The sequence below is a fragment of the Lytechinus variegatus genome, chromosome 8 (genome assembly GCF_018143015.1).
Source record: "Lytechinus variegatus isolate NC3 chromosome 8, Lvar_3.0, whole genome shotgun sequence".
In the NCBI taxonomy this organism is placed as follows: Eukaryota; Metazoa; Echinodermata; class Echinoidea; order Temnopleuroida; family Toxopneustidae; genus Lytechinus; species Lytechinus variegatus.
In genome coordinates, this window is record NC_054747.1 from 34,992,352 (window position 1) to 35,006,933 (window position 14,582).

At 37.9% G+C, this 14,582-nt stretch overlaps 2 protein-coding genes across 2 annotated transcripts in view; both read right to left on the reverse strand.

Annotated features, from left to right (window-relative positions):
• The window catches only part of LOC121420429 (cell adhesion molecule-related/down-regulated by oncogenes-like), a 41,667-nt gene extending 35,786 nt beyond the window's left edge, over window positions 1-5,881 (reverse strand). The window contains exons 1-2 of the mRNA XM_041615055.1: window positions 4,117-5,881; window positions 3,116-3,181 (exon numbers count right to left, since the gene is read on the reverse strand). The gene's annotated coding sequence lies outside the window, so the exon portion shown is untranslated. The remainder of the gene's footprint in view (window positions 1-3,115; window positions 3,182-4,116) is intronic.
• A 7,307-nt stretch (window positions 5,882-13,188) lies between these two features.
• On the reverse strand, window positions 13,189-14,349 carry LOC121419678 (extensin-like). The gene has a single exon (XM_041614137.1). It carries the CDS (start codon window positions 14,347-14,349, stop codon window positions 13,189-13,191), a length of 1,161 nt encoding a protein of 386 aa, XP_041470071.1.
• Between the last annotated feature and the right edge of the window lie 233 nt (window positions 14,350-14,582).

The following is a 14,582-nucleotide window of genomic DNA, read 5'->3' on the forward strand; positions in this document are numbered from 1 at the left end:
GCAGAATTATGGATTATGTCCGTAATTGAGCAGTCATTCTTATCACCAGATTGGCATGCAACTAAAACAGGATATTGCAGGCTTTCTCAACCTGTACTTGGGAATTCAAAAATGAAACCAAGTTCTGACACAATGGGAAAGGCATTTTGCAACATCCAATTATCCAACTTGAGGTTTTTGTAATAATGCATTTATGCACCAAACTCTGGTAAATAACTCTTCAGGAAGGAGAAAAATAACATAAAATTCTAGATATTATTTCCAAACTTTAATCAATACTCATGCCCGCATGAATCTGTAAGTGTTAGCAGTTAGCCAATTTTGTTTTACTCATCTAAATATTGAACATTTTGGATTTTTAATTAAGACTTCCTAGATAAATAACACCTTGATTGCAAATTTGCAAATGATAAATGTCCTATGTATTATTTCCATGCTACAGATTGGAAGAAAGAGGCCATCGACAAATGCAACTGTGGAACTAACTGCAAGATTTACAATATATAATAAATTGACTAGCAATTGATCGCAACATCCTATTTACAAAATAAAAAGTTATATGAATCAGGACCCGCAGGATTTGTAATTGATATTTGGACCTAGAATTGTCTACCAATTGATTGAATATGAAAATGGCATGTTTGCAACACACCATTCGCAATTTGCATATTAATATAAGAAAACAGGGCCTGGAAGTTAAATGATACTAGATATTGGGACCTACAATAGACTAGCAATTAATAGCGACATCCTGCATATCAACAAATTCTATGAAACAAAGCCCACGTATCCCACAATGCAACAGTCATAACTTATAGGCAGGCCGACAATGGTGCTTGAAATTTCAAATGCATTCCACACTTAAGAACCAGATCAAGCTCTGAGGTCAAGGCACAGGTGACCCCTGGGTCATATTTCACTAGGTCGCGATGACATCACGCATAAATTAAGATGGATAGCCTTCAAACAATTGGCAGGAGAGTCGTTCTCGGAGGAACTTGACTCTGTTTGCTTACCCTAGTCATAAGAGGTTAACCCTTTCCTACTATTAAATTCAATTTCATGCTCATTCACCAGGGATCACATAGGCCTGTGCTCTAGACGCATTCATTCCCATCTCATCATGAAGAATAGCTGAAAATCCCAAGATCCTGTTCCAGTCGCAATGTAGGCCTTCACAAAAGTTATTTTGCACACTCTTGTACAAAAGAACATGCTTCTATCTTGTCACACATGTAGAATTATTGTTATTTGAATGATTTCACACTATGAATCTAAAGAAATGTTTGTGAAAATTCTCTCCTCAGCCCATTGCCGACTGGAACCCGATGATCCCTGTACAAATCCTATGGGAATTGCCAATTTCAGTAGTTTACAGGTTAATAACTAGTTGGCACAAATGAGTTTGCATTGAATTTCAGGTTCTCTTGAGGATATCACGAATACTTCATATTTGCACTGGCAAAGTACATGTTATTTTTATGATCGGGCAGATGTGAAAGGTCCTTCTGTTGCCTTGCCATTGAGACTTACATGTTACCACGATCCCACCGCTGCCACATTTTTTAGAAAAACAAAAAACTTAGAGGAATAATGAGAAGTAATAAAATATAGATTCCAAAAGTGGGGGAAGTCAAACGGCTCCGGTGGGAGAAACCATGAAGAAACTATGCTGCACTGGGTTTGGTGGAAGAATGCAAACCAGAAATAAATTCTGTTGTTTTGAACAATATTTCGTAGGTTTTACGAGTCTTCTTTGACCTAAAATATCTCTTTGTTATAAAAAAGAAAATAAAACACATGTTGTCATGAACCAAACCCTTTGCCATTGGTGTGACAATGCATAGCATATATTAGCTTTGTTTTCTAAAGGAAGAATTCCATAATTTCTTGGTATGAAATTTCACAGCTTCCATAAAATCACATGAACTACACACTAAGAGGGAATCATTACTATTCAGTTGCTCCTGGCATACAAAACATGCAATTTTTCTGCCTTTTTCATGATAATGAGGGGCCAAATATCTATTTGCTTATTTCAATGATGCACTATGTATCAGCCAAGCTTTGGCTCCTTTTCCCACTTGAAAAAAGTAAGAAAAGTAAGGGTAAGTTGTTAGGTAGGCCTAAAATGTGATGCCCTACCTGTAGATGTATCGATCCCCTCCCCCCTCTAATAGAAAAAGTAATCAGAATAACAATTAAATTTAAGAACATGACATTATTGTTTTGTTTTATTTAACATGAGAAAGTTTAATTTTTCAATCCAACGTCTGATCACAGACCATCTTCAAAGCGAGACAAATGCATGGTAGCAGAGGAATGCCAGGTAGATTTCTCACTCAAACACTAAACAGTCTTATTACACGTTTTATCATCCAACCTTTTCCTTTCTTTCTCTGTGTACCCTGAGCGGAAACGAGGGAGTAAAGAGGCTGTCATTGCCTAAATCTGATTGGTAAACAATGTTGAGAAACCCGGCTTTCTGTTTGCCCTGGTTAAACTCGTCTTGTAGTTCATGGGCAGGACTGTACACAGTGTAGTCCCATGCATAAACATTTGACAGGACAACAAATTTAGCCACCCAAAAAAACTTTAGAAAGAGAGAATTATTGGGGAATAATTTTCCTGGTATTGCATCGCAATTTGCCCCACATTTTTGAAAGACTGCTATGCATAAAGTCTTTTGTATAGCATATGTTTACATAGGAATGAACATTAATAGTTGAGGGCTTTTCTCTTATGACCAAAAATGCTATTTAAATTTGTAAAGCAAAATTATTCCTTGATGATATTCTGTTCCTTTAATATTTTTTTTTTATTCCTATCCACATTTTGAAAGTTAATTTAACTGCAGATTTTGGCTGATATAAGAGAGCATTGAGATACTGTTGAATTGATCAAGATAGAAATCTATGTTTATTTCATTTACTCATTTTCATATTATAACAACTAATTTTGGAGTTTACCTGGACCTGACTTACAATTGATTACAAGTTTCTTGAAATTCTCCATCGATGAGACTCGGCCTTTGAATATTAATCAGTCACTGCAAACATAATTGCAGGGAGTGAGGACTATTTTCAGGATTTGCAATAGTTTTATTAACACCTACCTTTAACTCGCCTTTATCCAAAAGATAATTGTTCAAAATCGTCTGCGAGATAAGACCAACTTTCTCCTGAAACAGAATATATACAGAGAGAAAAGAAAGCAAAAATTAATGGAGGCATTTGGTAGTAATATTGTTAGATCAATTGCCTGATATATTTATACCAAGGATCTATGACATCATATATTTGAAAAATATATATTATGCTAAACATTTTGCAATCCATGTTTTCTTTTCCTTCATGGCTATTATTACCAGTCTAAGGATGTCACTTAATTCTCCTTTGATGGTAACAAACAAAAACATTTATTGAAATCTTATTATTATTTATTAAATCTATTTGCTTCAGTATTTTGACATAGATCTACATATAAAAAAGTTTAAGTGGAACAGAAATATCTGCCAAAGTCTACAGTTGATGAAATTGAATTTACATACTACCCAGAAACAACTAGAGCTTGTGTGTTCCCACTTTTTTCAGGTATATATCAGAATAAACGATTGGTTTAAATCTGTTACCTAATAAGTTCAGGTGAAATGCATATGAAATGGATGATATCGAAGTGTTGCACATTCTTATATTAATGGAAATAATTGGTACTAAGATATTCCTCACAATTTAGGCTACTCATTTCAGCATAATTTATAAAATTGTAATCTTCATGCTCATCCTGTTGCTTTCATTTGCAGCAATAGCGAAAAAGTAGAAAATTTTGGCAAAAGGCAAAGCAGAATTTGTGAAAACAAAACACAGAAATTTCAGCAAGAACTGTTGTTCATAACAGAAAAACTGACGCACTGCAATTACAGTTGCAAAATGTTTTTCATAAAATATTGGGGAAGATACTTGTACTTCTGAATTTATAACAAATGGGTTAATGGCACTAAAACGATGTTTTAACCCTAAAACAACAACTCGTGTGATAGAATTTGGTTGTCAAAATCTTCTGATGCTAGTGACTGAAAATATAGACTTAGCAGAAACTCCTCAAGACTCCACTTACAAAATCCAGATAAATTTGTCACAAAAACTGAAGAAGGGAAGATATTTCCAAATTTAAAATCATCCAACGGATCTCATCGACAGTCTGCTTTGGTGCTACCACAATCCTGACTGTACTCCAAAGAATGTCAACACAATAAACTGCATCGAACAGATACATCCAACAATTACCAAGTACTCGCAGTATGCATTAGCCCACTTGAGGCACATGAATGAGTACGGGATTGTCCAATTCAAGAAATGGAAGAATACACTCGGATGGCCGGGACGCAACGGAAAGATGGACCAACTGCACAGTTGGGTCTCCAAGACAAGCGATGGGTCAGTAATATAGCTCCAGGATAGAGATAAGACACTGCATTGGTGTTCTTGTTGTTTACATGCCAAATGTGGCACAAACAACACCCCTTGAGTCGCAGGGGAAGAATAGGCGATCGAGGGCCACTCTCGCTCCAAGCGCTTCCAAGCGGGCTTCGACAATCGACTAAAACAAGCTTAGCGGAGCGGCAGTGGCGAGTGAACAGGGAGCTAGCGGGGTGAGAGGGCTTTTCAAAAGAATCAGGGAAGAGGGAAGGTAATGCGGGCACATGGTATTGTTGAATGGGTTTGGGGGTGCTCCAACAATAGGGGCATGACAATACAGGGCTCATAGGGTGAAAAACAGCTTTATGGGCTCTCCCCCTTTTCTTCTCAGCTTAGTTCTCCTTTGTTCATCAATGCCATTCATTTATTAAGTAAGATGTGTTGGATTCTTTCATCTCCTTCAAAGAGACATGGTACTTTTAATTTCTGCTCTCTTCTTTCATTCAGCAAACTAATACCCTCAAGATAACCCCCCCCCCCTCCTCTACACCTATCTCCCTCCCTTTGAAGTTTTTTCATCCTCTACCCATCACTTGTCTAAACTATATAGACCAGTTCTAATAGGATCCATGCATAAGCTAATTTATAATATTTATCCAAATAATATAATCAATTTCACCTTCTATCCATTTCAATAAGCACATTCATCCAACATTTTTTCTCTCTTTTGTGGCAAAATCTTGAAACTTACTAAATGTAATATTCCTAAACTAAAGATGTCACATGGTATTTTCCATTTACATCCGGCCGTAATCACTGAAGCATACATAGAGTGGCACCTCAATGGGTTTCAATAAATTAGTAAGACATTTTCCCAAAATGATCCACAGCCATTATGTTCAAGCTCTTGAAGATGAACTATCAAATGTGAACAGAAGGGGTTTGAGATAAATATTTCAGGCTTTCCAAACATATTTGCTGAGGAGAAACAATGCTTCTGTAACATAAAGCAGGGTAAGAGATCAGACAACTGAATTTTGTGATTAATCACAAAAAATAATCATAAAATCCAGCCAACAATAAAAATATACTTCATTTTACTAGGCCCTTGATAGATTATTTCCAGAGTTTGAGAAGAGCATTGTTGGCTGCATTACTGCTTGGTCAAATGTAGGAAAGACCTGAAATGCATGTCTTCAAATGGTAAGATATAGATTGCCTATAAGATATTTTCATGAAATGTTGAGTTAATGATTTTTCTTTCTTTTACTGAGGCAATATAAAGACCTGACAGACAAACTAATGGATTTCATTTGATCAATTCTGTTATGTTCTATGATCATTTATAACATGTTTGGAACAAGCATGTCAATATTCAATTCCCTTTTTTCATTGCCTGCAAACGATCAAGAATGGCATACATAAACCAATCCCAATCAATGCAACTGTAATTGTTACATGCTTTATACTGGAGTTTTTTTTAATTTACTTTCCCATTAAACGCACAATGAAAACAGTTATATAACTGACGAAGCAATTTAGCGTTCAAATCATAATTAAACCCATGAAACTGGAAATAACTCGCAGCAGACCGTGATCAACTAATCCCGCCTCTCTTTCTCCTTCCATGGCGACAGACGATCCCAAGACACCTTAAAATCCTTCACGCATCGCTATCTATCCGCCAGAATCCTATTACATCTCTCCTTCTCCGACTCCCAAAGCTTACCAGAGATAACTGGAGGAGAAAAGAAGATACTTTATTTTTTCGGAAGCTCAAAAAAAAAATACCTTAAGCCGTTATTGGAGCAAGAACCGGGCAATCCGGCTGAAGGAAAACCTTGCGAGGGGAGAAAAACAAGTAGACTGGTCAACTTTTGATTACGTTTTCACTTGTAGTGCTGCATTGGACTAAGCTGAATCACTGGGGCATGGATGGGTATACAAAGTGCAATGCATGGCTCACGGCTAGAAGCTCTAGTAAGTCGTGGACAGAAGATGAATGAGTGTAGGAAAATAATAGGCATTTGGTAAACTTATTTTTCTAACTGTTCTGTCATGGAAACTTAGGCTTCACAGAACAGACCTTACACTATTAAACACAAGATCATACCAAAAGATATATACTGTACATGGTATGCCTTTTTAGTTTTTAATTCATTCTGGGACAGAACTGTAAGTCACCGAGAAGTGAACATGGTGACCAAAACACATATGGCCTAATTGCCTCAAATTCTGCTCAATATTGCTCTCTTAAAGGGGAAGTTCACCCTGACAAGTTTATTGTAAAAATAGCAGAAAAAATAATAAAAAATATTGTCGAAGGTTTGAGAAAAATTCATCAAATCATTAAAAAGTTATTAGAATTTCAATTATTTGATTTGTGACGTCACATGCGAGCAGCATTCCTACATAACGAATGGTAAAAATCTATGAAATGTGATTTTCTCAGAAAATTGAAAATGGTTTTCACTGTAACTTTTGTATATCAATAGACAAATCATTTCACACCCGATCATGAAAAAAAAACAAAATTAAGTCATGAGGAACCATACAAAATTTGAAATTCATACATTTTATATTACATAACACATTGGGCAGCTGCTCGTTTATGACGTCACAAATCCAAAATTTTGAACTCTAATAACTTTCTCATTCTTTAACAGATTTTCCTCAAACCTTCACCAATATTTTTTACTATTTTTTCTGCTATTTTTACAACAAAGTTTTCTTCAGGGTGAACTTCCCCTTTAATATCACCCATCATCATGTAGGCCTAGATCAACAAAATGTGTTTCCAAAAAGAGTATTGTGTAATCAAATGAAAATAACAATGGTTGAAAGTAGGCTATGTTGTTTATCACACCAGTCTAATGTCGCTATTTCTGCACTAGAATTCAATCCCATGATGCATGGTTCATCTGCTTTTTCTCTTTCTTTATTTCTGTACAAAGATCAGACCACTTTTCCTGTCAATACCCTGGATCCAACAGTTTTCCAATGCTTGGAATAGACCCATAAATTTGCCCAGTGTCGCTTGCTACTTCAACGTATGTAATCAGATGTCATATCCTTGCTGGTGCTATGTGAAACAAGCCTTGGACAAGAATATTATGAGTTTTACAGACACTCTCAAAATGTAGCCCATTTAAAATTTACACAGAAATACAGATCGGTAGAAGGTCTGTTCTACTAATACTCAGACATCTGGCTTATTTTGAACATTCAATACCGATAAAGTAGGCCTATTCCATGTTTATTTGATTTCAAGTCTTTAAAATTACTTACATGGAAAATTAATATACATTTAAACATATTTAAATGAACAATTTTAATCAAAAGAGTAGATCTTGAATTTTCAATCATGGCAAACAAGGGTATTATGTTCATTAGTCAAATATTCTATCATACATATACTGGCTTTAACAATTACCTATCAAATTTGAAAATTAAGTTCCAGTTAGACAGTCTGCTATAGCAAATATTAAAGTCTGAGGGTCCACCACTAATTCATCAAGTAAAACGGTCAGACAACTCTGAAGATTTTACCCCAATGAAATCCCTTTTGAATGGATAAGCTAGGAATACCCTCTACTTTATCATAAAAAGACCCTCTTTTTATCCTCCTATTCAACACCTAAGGGTAAAACCCTGCACCCCTCTTTCTACCCCCCCCCCTCCCTATCCACCCTCCCTAGCATAAAGTAAAAATAAAGAGTTAAAAAAGAAGAGGGAAGAAATAGATTTTGGATTCCGATACATCTGTAACACAGCATGGTTTCAATTACATATCTTACCTCACCTCTGAAGGGCGGTGAAAGGCCTAAGTAGCGGCCGAACAATAGGGATAGAGAATGTCCCTGGCCGGAGCTTTGGGGTTGAGTGTCCAGGCTTTTGGGGTTTGAGCGGCTTGGGAATTGATCATGCAAAGAAGATGAGTCGCATTCTTAACTCGACTTCGCTGTTTTTTCTTTATTCCCTCCTTCCCCGCATTAATAAAAGCGAAAATTCTTTGAAGGAGGATTTGGGGGTGTCTGAAAGGGTGCTCTGAAGAACAAGATCCATAGTGAATAGATGGATTTAAGGAGCTTTAAAAGAAGGCCTGTCATTTCGGCCACTGTTACATCTTTTTCCCTCTGGTCAGTATCCCTTCATTCAAAAGAAGAATCAATTGATACGGTAACAACCTGAATTTAACAACTGGCCTTTTAACAATCAATATTAATTGATTTCTGCAACAATCTAGGAAGATGTTTCATCATTGCTTTGAAAGACTTGTTGATTTTTCTAGTTGAGAGTGTTTATTATTAGTTTTCCTTACTATTTTCTTGTTACCACCCCCTTCCCTCTTTCCTCCTCCTTAGAAAAGAATAATGAAGACCAGCTGTTAAGATCACAGGGGTTATTTCCTTTCACATTCCAAAAGGTGTCAATTCAATTTTTGCAGCAGACACTTGAAAAATTAAAACTCTACCTGGCTTGTCTTATGATTTGGTCAATTATTGTCTAAGTATGGGCAGAAGCAAATAAATCGTTATAGACCTACATGTATATTCACTTAGTGGAGTTATATTATACAATGTATGAATATACAATGTATGAATATATCTACATGATGTATGAATATATATAGTTGTGCGCACCAGAGTTGGTAGACTAGCTTAGCCGGGGTACACATGTAATATAGGAGTGCCTTGAGCACCTAGCAAGGTTGATACCTGCGCTACATAAATCCTATATTATTTTTTTTAAGGATGGGAGTGATTTAGCTTATTATGGTATTTCACTCTCATATGATCACAAACAGTAGACCTATTTCAAGTCAATAAATTCTATGTGATCTTCTTTCAATTAATGTGCAAGATTTGTCTTTCGATATTGGCTGTAATTACTAATAATAGTGAATAATTTTTAACAATAGTAATTTTTCAAAAAACCTAAGTTAGGTTTATAGAATTCTAATACAATTTTTGATCTGTCACAATCTATCAAAGACCCAAGTGTTAAAATCTCCCTCAAATCTATTTGGCAAACTGCACATTAATCCATATAAGGAATCCATCTAAAAATCCTACCCCCTTTATTTTCCATCTAATATTCCCACCATCACAAAAAGGGAACGGAATAGTAACAACCACTGATGAATGTTGAATGTGACAAGCACATAATGGACTGCTTTTAGTATGGTTTATGCCCTTTCTACAACAATAACTTGAGAGTGAGAAAGGGAGCTTTTAGTAGCATTTCTAAGTCGCTTCATTCACTATAGAAACACTATTAACAAAAAGGTGTTAAAATCAACAATGCGCTCTATGTGGTATTGCAAAGGTAAGATGGATGGCTGGATATTGCTCTCTTAGGCGGACTTCATAATGTAATGAACTGGGGAGTGTTTGATCAAGTATCTTGTGACTGATATTCCTCGACTCTTAGCCAATCACATGTGAGTATAGCAGAACATATTGCAGTTGTCATTAGAATTCATTGTATGTTCCTTTTCGTGAAACACTCCCCAAGTATGAATCTGCAGGACAGATTCTAAAAGACAGCTGCTGTACCAAAATTGAAATGCAAAAAAAAGTGAATTTCACGAGCTATTTTGGCAAACCACTGCTTCAAATCTACAACAATGGTTTGGCATTAACATTTCAGGGAATGAGAATTTTCCACTTAATTCCAGGGCTTATTTTTGTCAATTTTCAGCCACAGGGCTTGTTATAGCATTTCTGGTGCACCTGCCCCCTCATGTAAATTTTCGCTTAACACTGATCAGAACATACCCCTCTTCACCCGGGTGCACAAATGGGTTCTTTCCAAGATGCAAGAACTACTTCCATTGTTCAGCAAAATTGGTTAAACAGTGGCTGAAGTCCTCCCCAAGGTGTGGAGAAAGTTCATTTCATATGGGTAGGCAGGACTTTAGGAATATGAAGAACAGTATTGCCCTTTTTACACAGGATTTTCTTAACCCCGGACTATCGCTAACCCCGTACTATCCTTCACCCCGTACTATTTTTTTTCCTTTCACACATGCCAAATTGTTATTGCTAAACCCGGATAAGGAATGCTTGCTTTTTACACACGAAACTCGCTAACCCCGGACTATTGGTTTTTGTCGATCATTCGTAGTACAAGTGCTTCACTCGTACACTTTTTACACACGCTACAATTTCCTTAACCCCGTACTATTAAAATAATCCGCATTATTTTTACGAGCGCCCATCCTGAAAAAGGCGGATAATCGTCATGACAACTGGGCACGCCCCCTCCGGTGGTGTTGCTGTGGTGTTGGAAAAGGGTGACCTTGTGACCGCACCATGGCAATTATCCGCATTATTTGGAAATGCGTTCATAAATTAAAAATGCGGATAATAGCAGCATCAAAATTAAGAGGAAAACTCTTGTCCTCCTCTGATTTTACGACCAAATTATGCTGCTATTACCCGCATAATTGGATTTATGAAAGGGGTATAAGTCTTCATCTAAGAAAAGTTTACTTGGAGGACTAAATCTGTGCAGTGTATTACTGTAGGCCTACTACTCGTTATGAAAGTAGTGTGAGTGCCTAAATGAATTACTATTGTAAATGAATTCAAATAAAATACTGAATCATTTTACAATTTCACCTTTCTTTCATTAAAATTAATAGTGAGATACAATTATCACAACAAAATGAAAAACTACACCTGACTAAACAGAGATGGCTTGACTATAAAGCAAATTATGCAAAATATTGTGAGGAATGTGACATCACACTTGTATGGTTACATGAATCACACAGGTGCCCCAATTAATTCAATACCATGGGTGTCCTCTTGCCCCCCTTTCGGTCCCAGGAGGGGCGAGCCAACACCCCTCATCATCAAGCACAAAATAACCCATTTGATATCTTGTTTTCAAAAATATTTTGAGCAGCAAATTGAATAAATTGCTACTCACACATGCACAAAAGATTCACCGACCTCACAATATCAATCGACTATTGTTCAAAAATGTAATTTTTCTTGATGCTTCAGGGTGCCCTTTTGTGAAATAAGCCACAGAAAAAGCAGATAGCTCTGTAATCATCCCTAGAATCTCATGCAAAGGAAACCGTGGAAGTGTGCATGGAATGAAGGGAAAGTTAATGTAAAGAAGAGAAAGAAGGATTAGGAATTGAAAAGGAATGCTGGCAAAGAAACAAAAGAACAAAAGGAAGTCAAAACATGGATTTTCCTATCTTTGTAAAGAAATGGAAAGGCCTAAAGTGAAAGAAATAACAGGTTTAGATGGATACATGGGAGGATTTTGTTCACCTTTGCATAAGCAGTATAGTTATGGGAGGTGGCAAATAAAACAGAGGCAAAAATTATCCACATATTTCAGGATTACTACAAGAGAATAGCAAATACTTGCTCTTTCTCGATGCAGACAATAAATAAGAATGAGTATAGTTTGGAAAAAATATTAATACCATTAGCTCCATAATACCTTTACCTCACACAGGCTAAATAATCAGAATATCAGTAACATTTTAACTTTGCCCATGCCCATCTTATACTAAGTAAAATACTCCCCCCCCCCCAACAAAATAAAGATTGAATCTTCCTCCTTAGGTTTCATACTAAAGGCCCTGGTACAATGGTACAAACATTGAGTTACAGTATACAAAAATATCATATTGAATGTGAAATTTTATCTCTGTCCATGCAAATTACATTCAAATAGAGTAAATTTGAACATTGATTGGCAATGATACCAACAATTCACATGGAGTTTTCTTTGCGATCATACCTTACACAACTATTTGTTAACAATACCAATGCACTTCAGTCATTCTTTGCTTTTATATTGTTTCAAGGTTTGTGAGTAATTACCAGGCTTTCCATTTCATTATGAATAGGATATTTTATGAATTAAATGCCTTTAAAGTAATCACAGTAGCATGCGTCCCCAAACATTCTGATCCATATGTGGTACACCCCTACGATGTTACAAGGTTCCTTCCAGTACATTGAAATAATAAATACCAAATTATAGGGCAACAAACTGGCAAGCATAATGATGTGTTCATAATATGTTTGAGAGATTAGAGTGGCGACTGGGAAGTGGAAATTAATCTGAATTAGTCAAAATAAATCTGAATTAGTCATAATTAATTTGAATTAGTGAAGATAAATCTTATATACCTGTTAGTTCTTATTTATTTGCATTATTTGAAATTTATCTGAATTAGTTGATTAACCTGATCGAGTCTAGATATATCTGAATTAGTTTGAAGTGATCTGTAATAAGGTAAAACATAAAAAAAAAAAAAAAAAAAAAAAAGTGAATGAGTAACAAATGTATTACAAAATTGATCCTGCTTCATATACCCTCCAGATTAGCCAAAAAGTGCATAAAGGCGTTTTGGGCAGCCTTAAAAACACCGATAAGACGTATGTCTGAACACACACTCTGAAAGAAAGAGGGAGATAGACAGGGGGTGGAGAGATGTTTTCCACATCACATTAATTGTAAGCCTGAACCTATATTACAGGGAAAAATAAGAAAAAGCTGAGGTTATTAACCCTTCGTAGAGAGTGGAGTTGAACTGGAGCATACATGGTAGGGTGGGTTGGGTGGAGTGGGTTTAGAAGTGTGTGGGGGTCTTAATACCTCTCCTGTGCATGAAAATATGATTTCAAAAATGAAAATTGCATTCGAGATGGAACTTGAGTCCGAGTGTGGGACGGAGTGTGGCATGGGGTGTGGAGTGGTGTAAATTGGAGTGTGGGATGAAATGTGTGATTTAGTGTGGGATGGTGGGGTGGAGTGTGGGTTGCAGCATGGGATGGCGTGGACTGGAGTGTGGGATAGTGTGGATTGGAGTGTGGGATGGTGTAAATTGGAGTGTGGGATGGAATGTGGGAAGTAGTGTGGGGTGGAGTGTGGGATGAGTGTGGGGTGGAGTGTGGGATGGAGTGTGGGATGGTGTGGATTGGAGTGTGGGATGAGTGTGGGGTGGAGTGTGGGATGAGTGTGGGGTGGAGTGTGGGATGGAATGTGGGAAGTAGTGTGGGTTGGAGTGTGGGATGAGTGTGGGATGAGTTTGGGATGGAATGTGGGAAGTAATGTGGGTTGGAGTGTGGGATGAGTGTGGGGTGGAGTGTGGGATGGAGTGTGGGATGAGTGTGGGATGGAGTGTGGGATGGTGTGGATTGGAGTGTGGGATGAGCATGGGGTGGAGTGTGGGATGGAGTGTGGGATGGAGTGTGGGTGGAGTGTGGGATGGAGTGTGGGATGGAGTGTGGGATGGAGTGTGGGATGAGTGTGGGATGGAGTGTGGGATGGAGTGTGGGATGGTGTGGATTGGAGTGTGGGATGAGTGTGGGAAGTAGTGTGGGTTGGAGTGTGGGATGAGTGTGGGGTGGAGTGTGGGATGGGGTGTGGGGTGAGTGTGGGATGGAGTGTGGGATGGTGTGGATTGGAGTGTGGGATGAGTGTGGGAAGTAGTGTGGGTTGGAGTGTGGGATGATTGTGGGGTGGAGTGTGGGATGGAGAGTGGGATGAGTGTGGGATGGAGTGTGGGTGGAGTGTGGGATGGAGTGTGGGATGAGTGTGGGATGGTGTGGATTGGAGTGTGGGATGAGTGTGGGAAGTAGTGTGGGTTGGAGTGTGGGATGATTGTGGGGTGGAGTGTGGGATGGAGAGTGGGATGAGTGTGGGATGGAGTGTGGGTGGAGTGTGGGATGGAGTGTGGGATGAGTGTGGGATGGAGTGTGGGATGGTGTGGATTGGAGTGTGGGATGAGTGTGGGGTGGAGTGTGGGATGGAATGTGGGAAGTAGTGTGGGTTCGAGTGTGGGATGAAGTGTGGGATGAGTGTGGGGTGGAGTGTGGGATGGAGTGTGGGATGGTGTGGATTGGAGTGTGTGATGGTGTGGATTGGAGTGTGGGGTGGAGTTTGGCATGGTGTGTGGGTTATAATGTGGGATTGGAGTGTGGGGTATAGTGTTGAATGGAATGTGGGATGGAGTGAGGGTTAGAGCATGAGAGGAACTGAGGGTTGGATGGGATTGAGTGAACAGTGGAATGTGGAATAATGAGTGGGATAGAGTATGGAAATGAGTGTGGAAAGGTATGAAATGGAATGTGGGATGGAGGTTGGATTTTGGTGTTACGATAGGATATTTTGTGATAGGTT

Coding starts and splice junctions, on each gene's coding strand:
- LOC121419678 (XM_041614137.1), bottom strand. CDS start 14,349: ATGCCAAACTCCACCCCACACTCCAATCCACACCATCACACACTCCAA.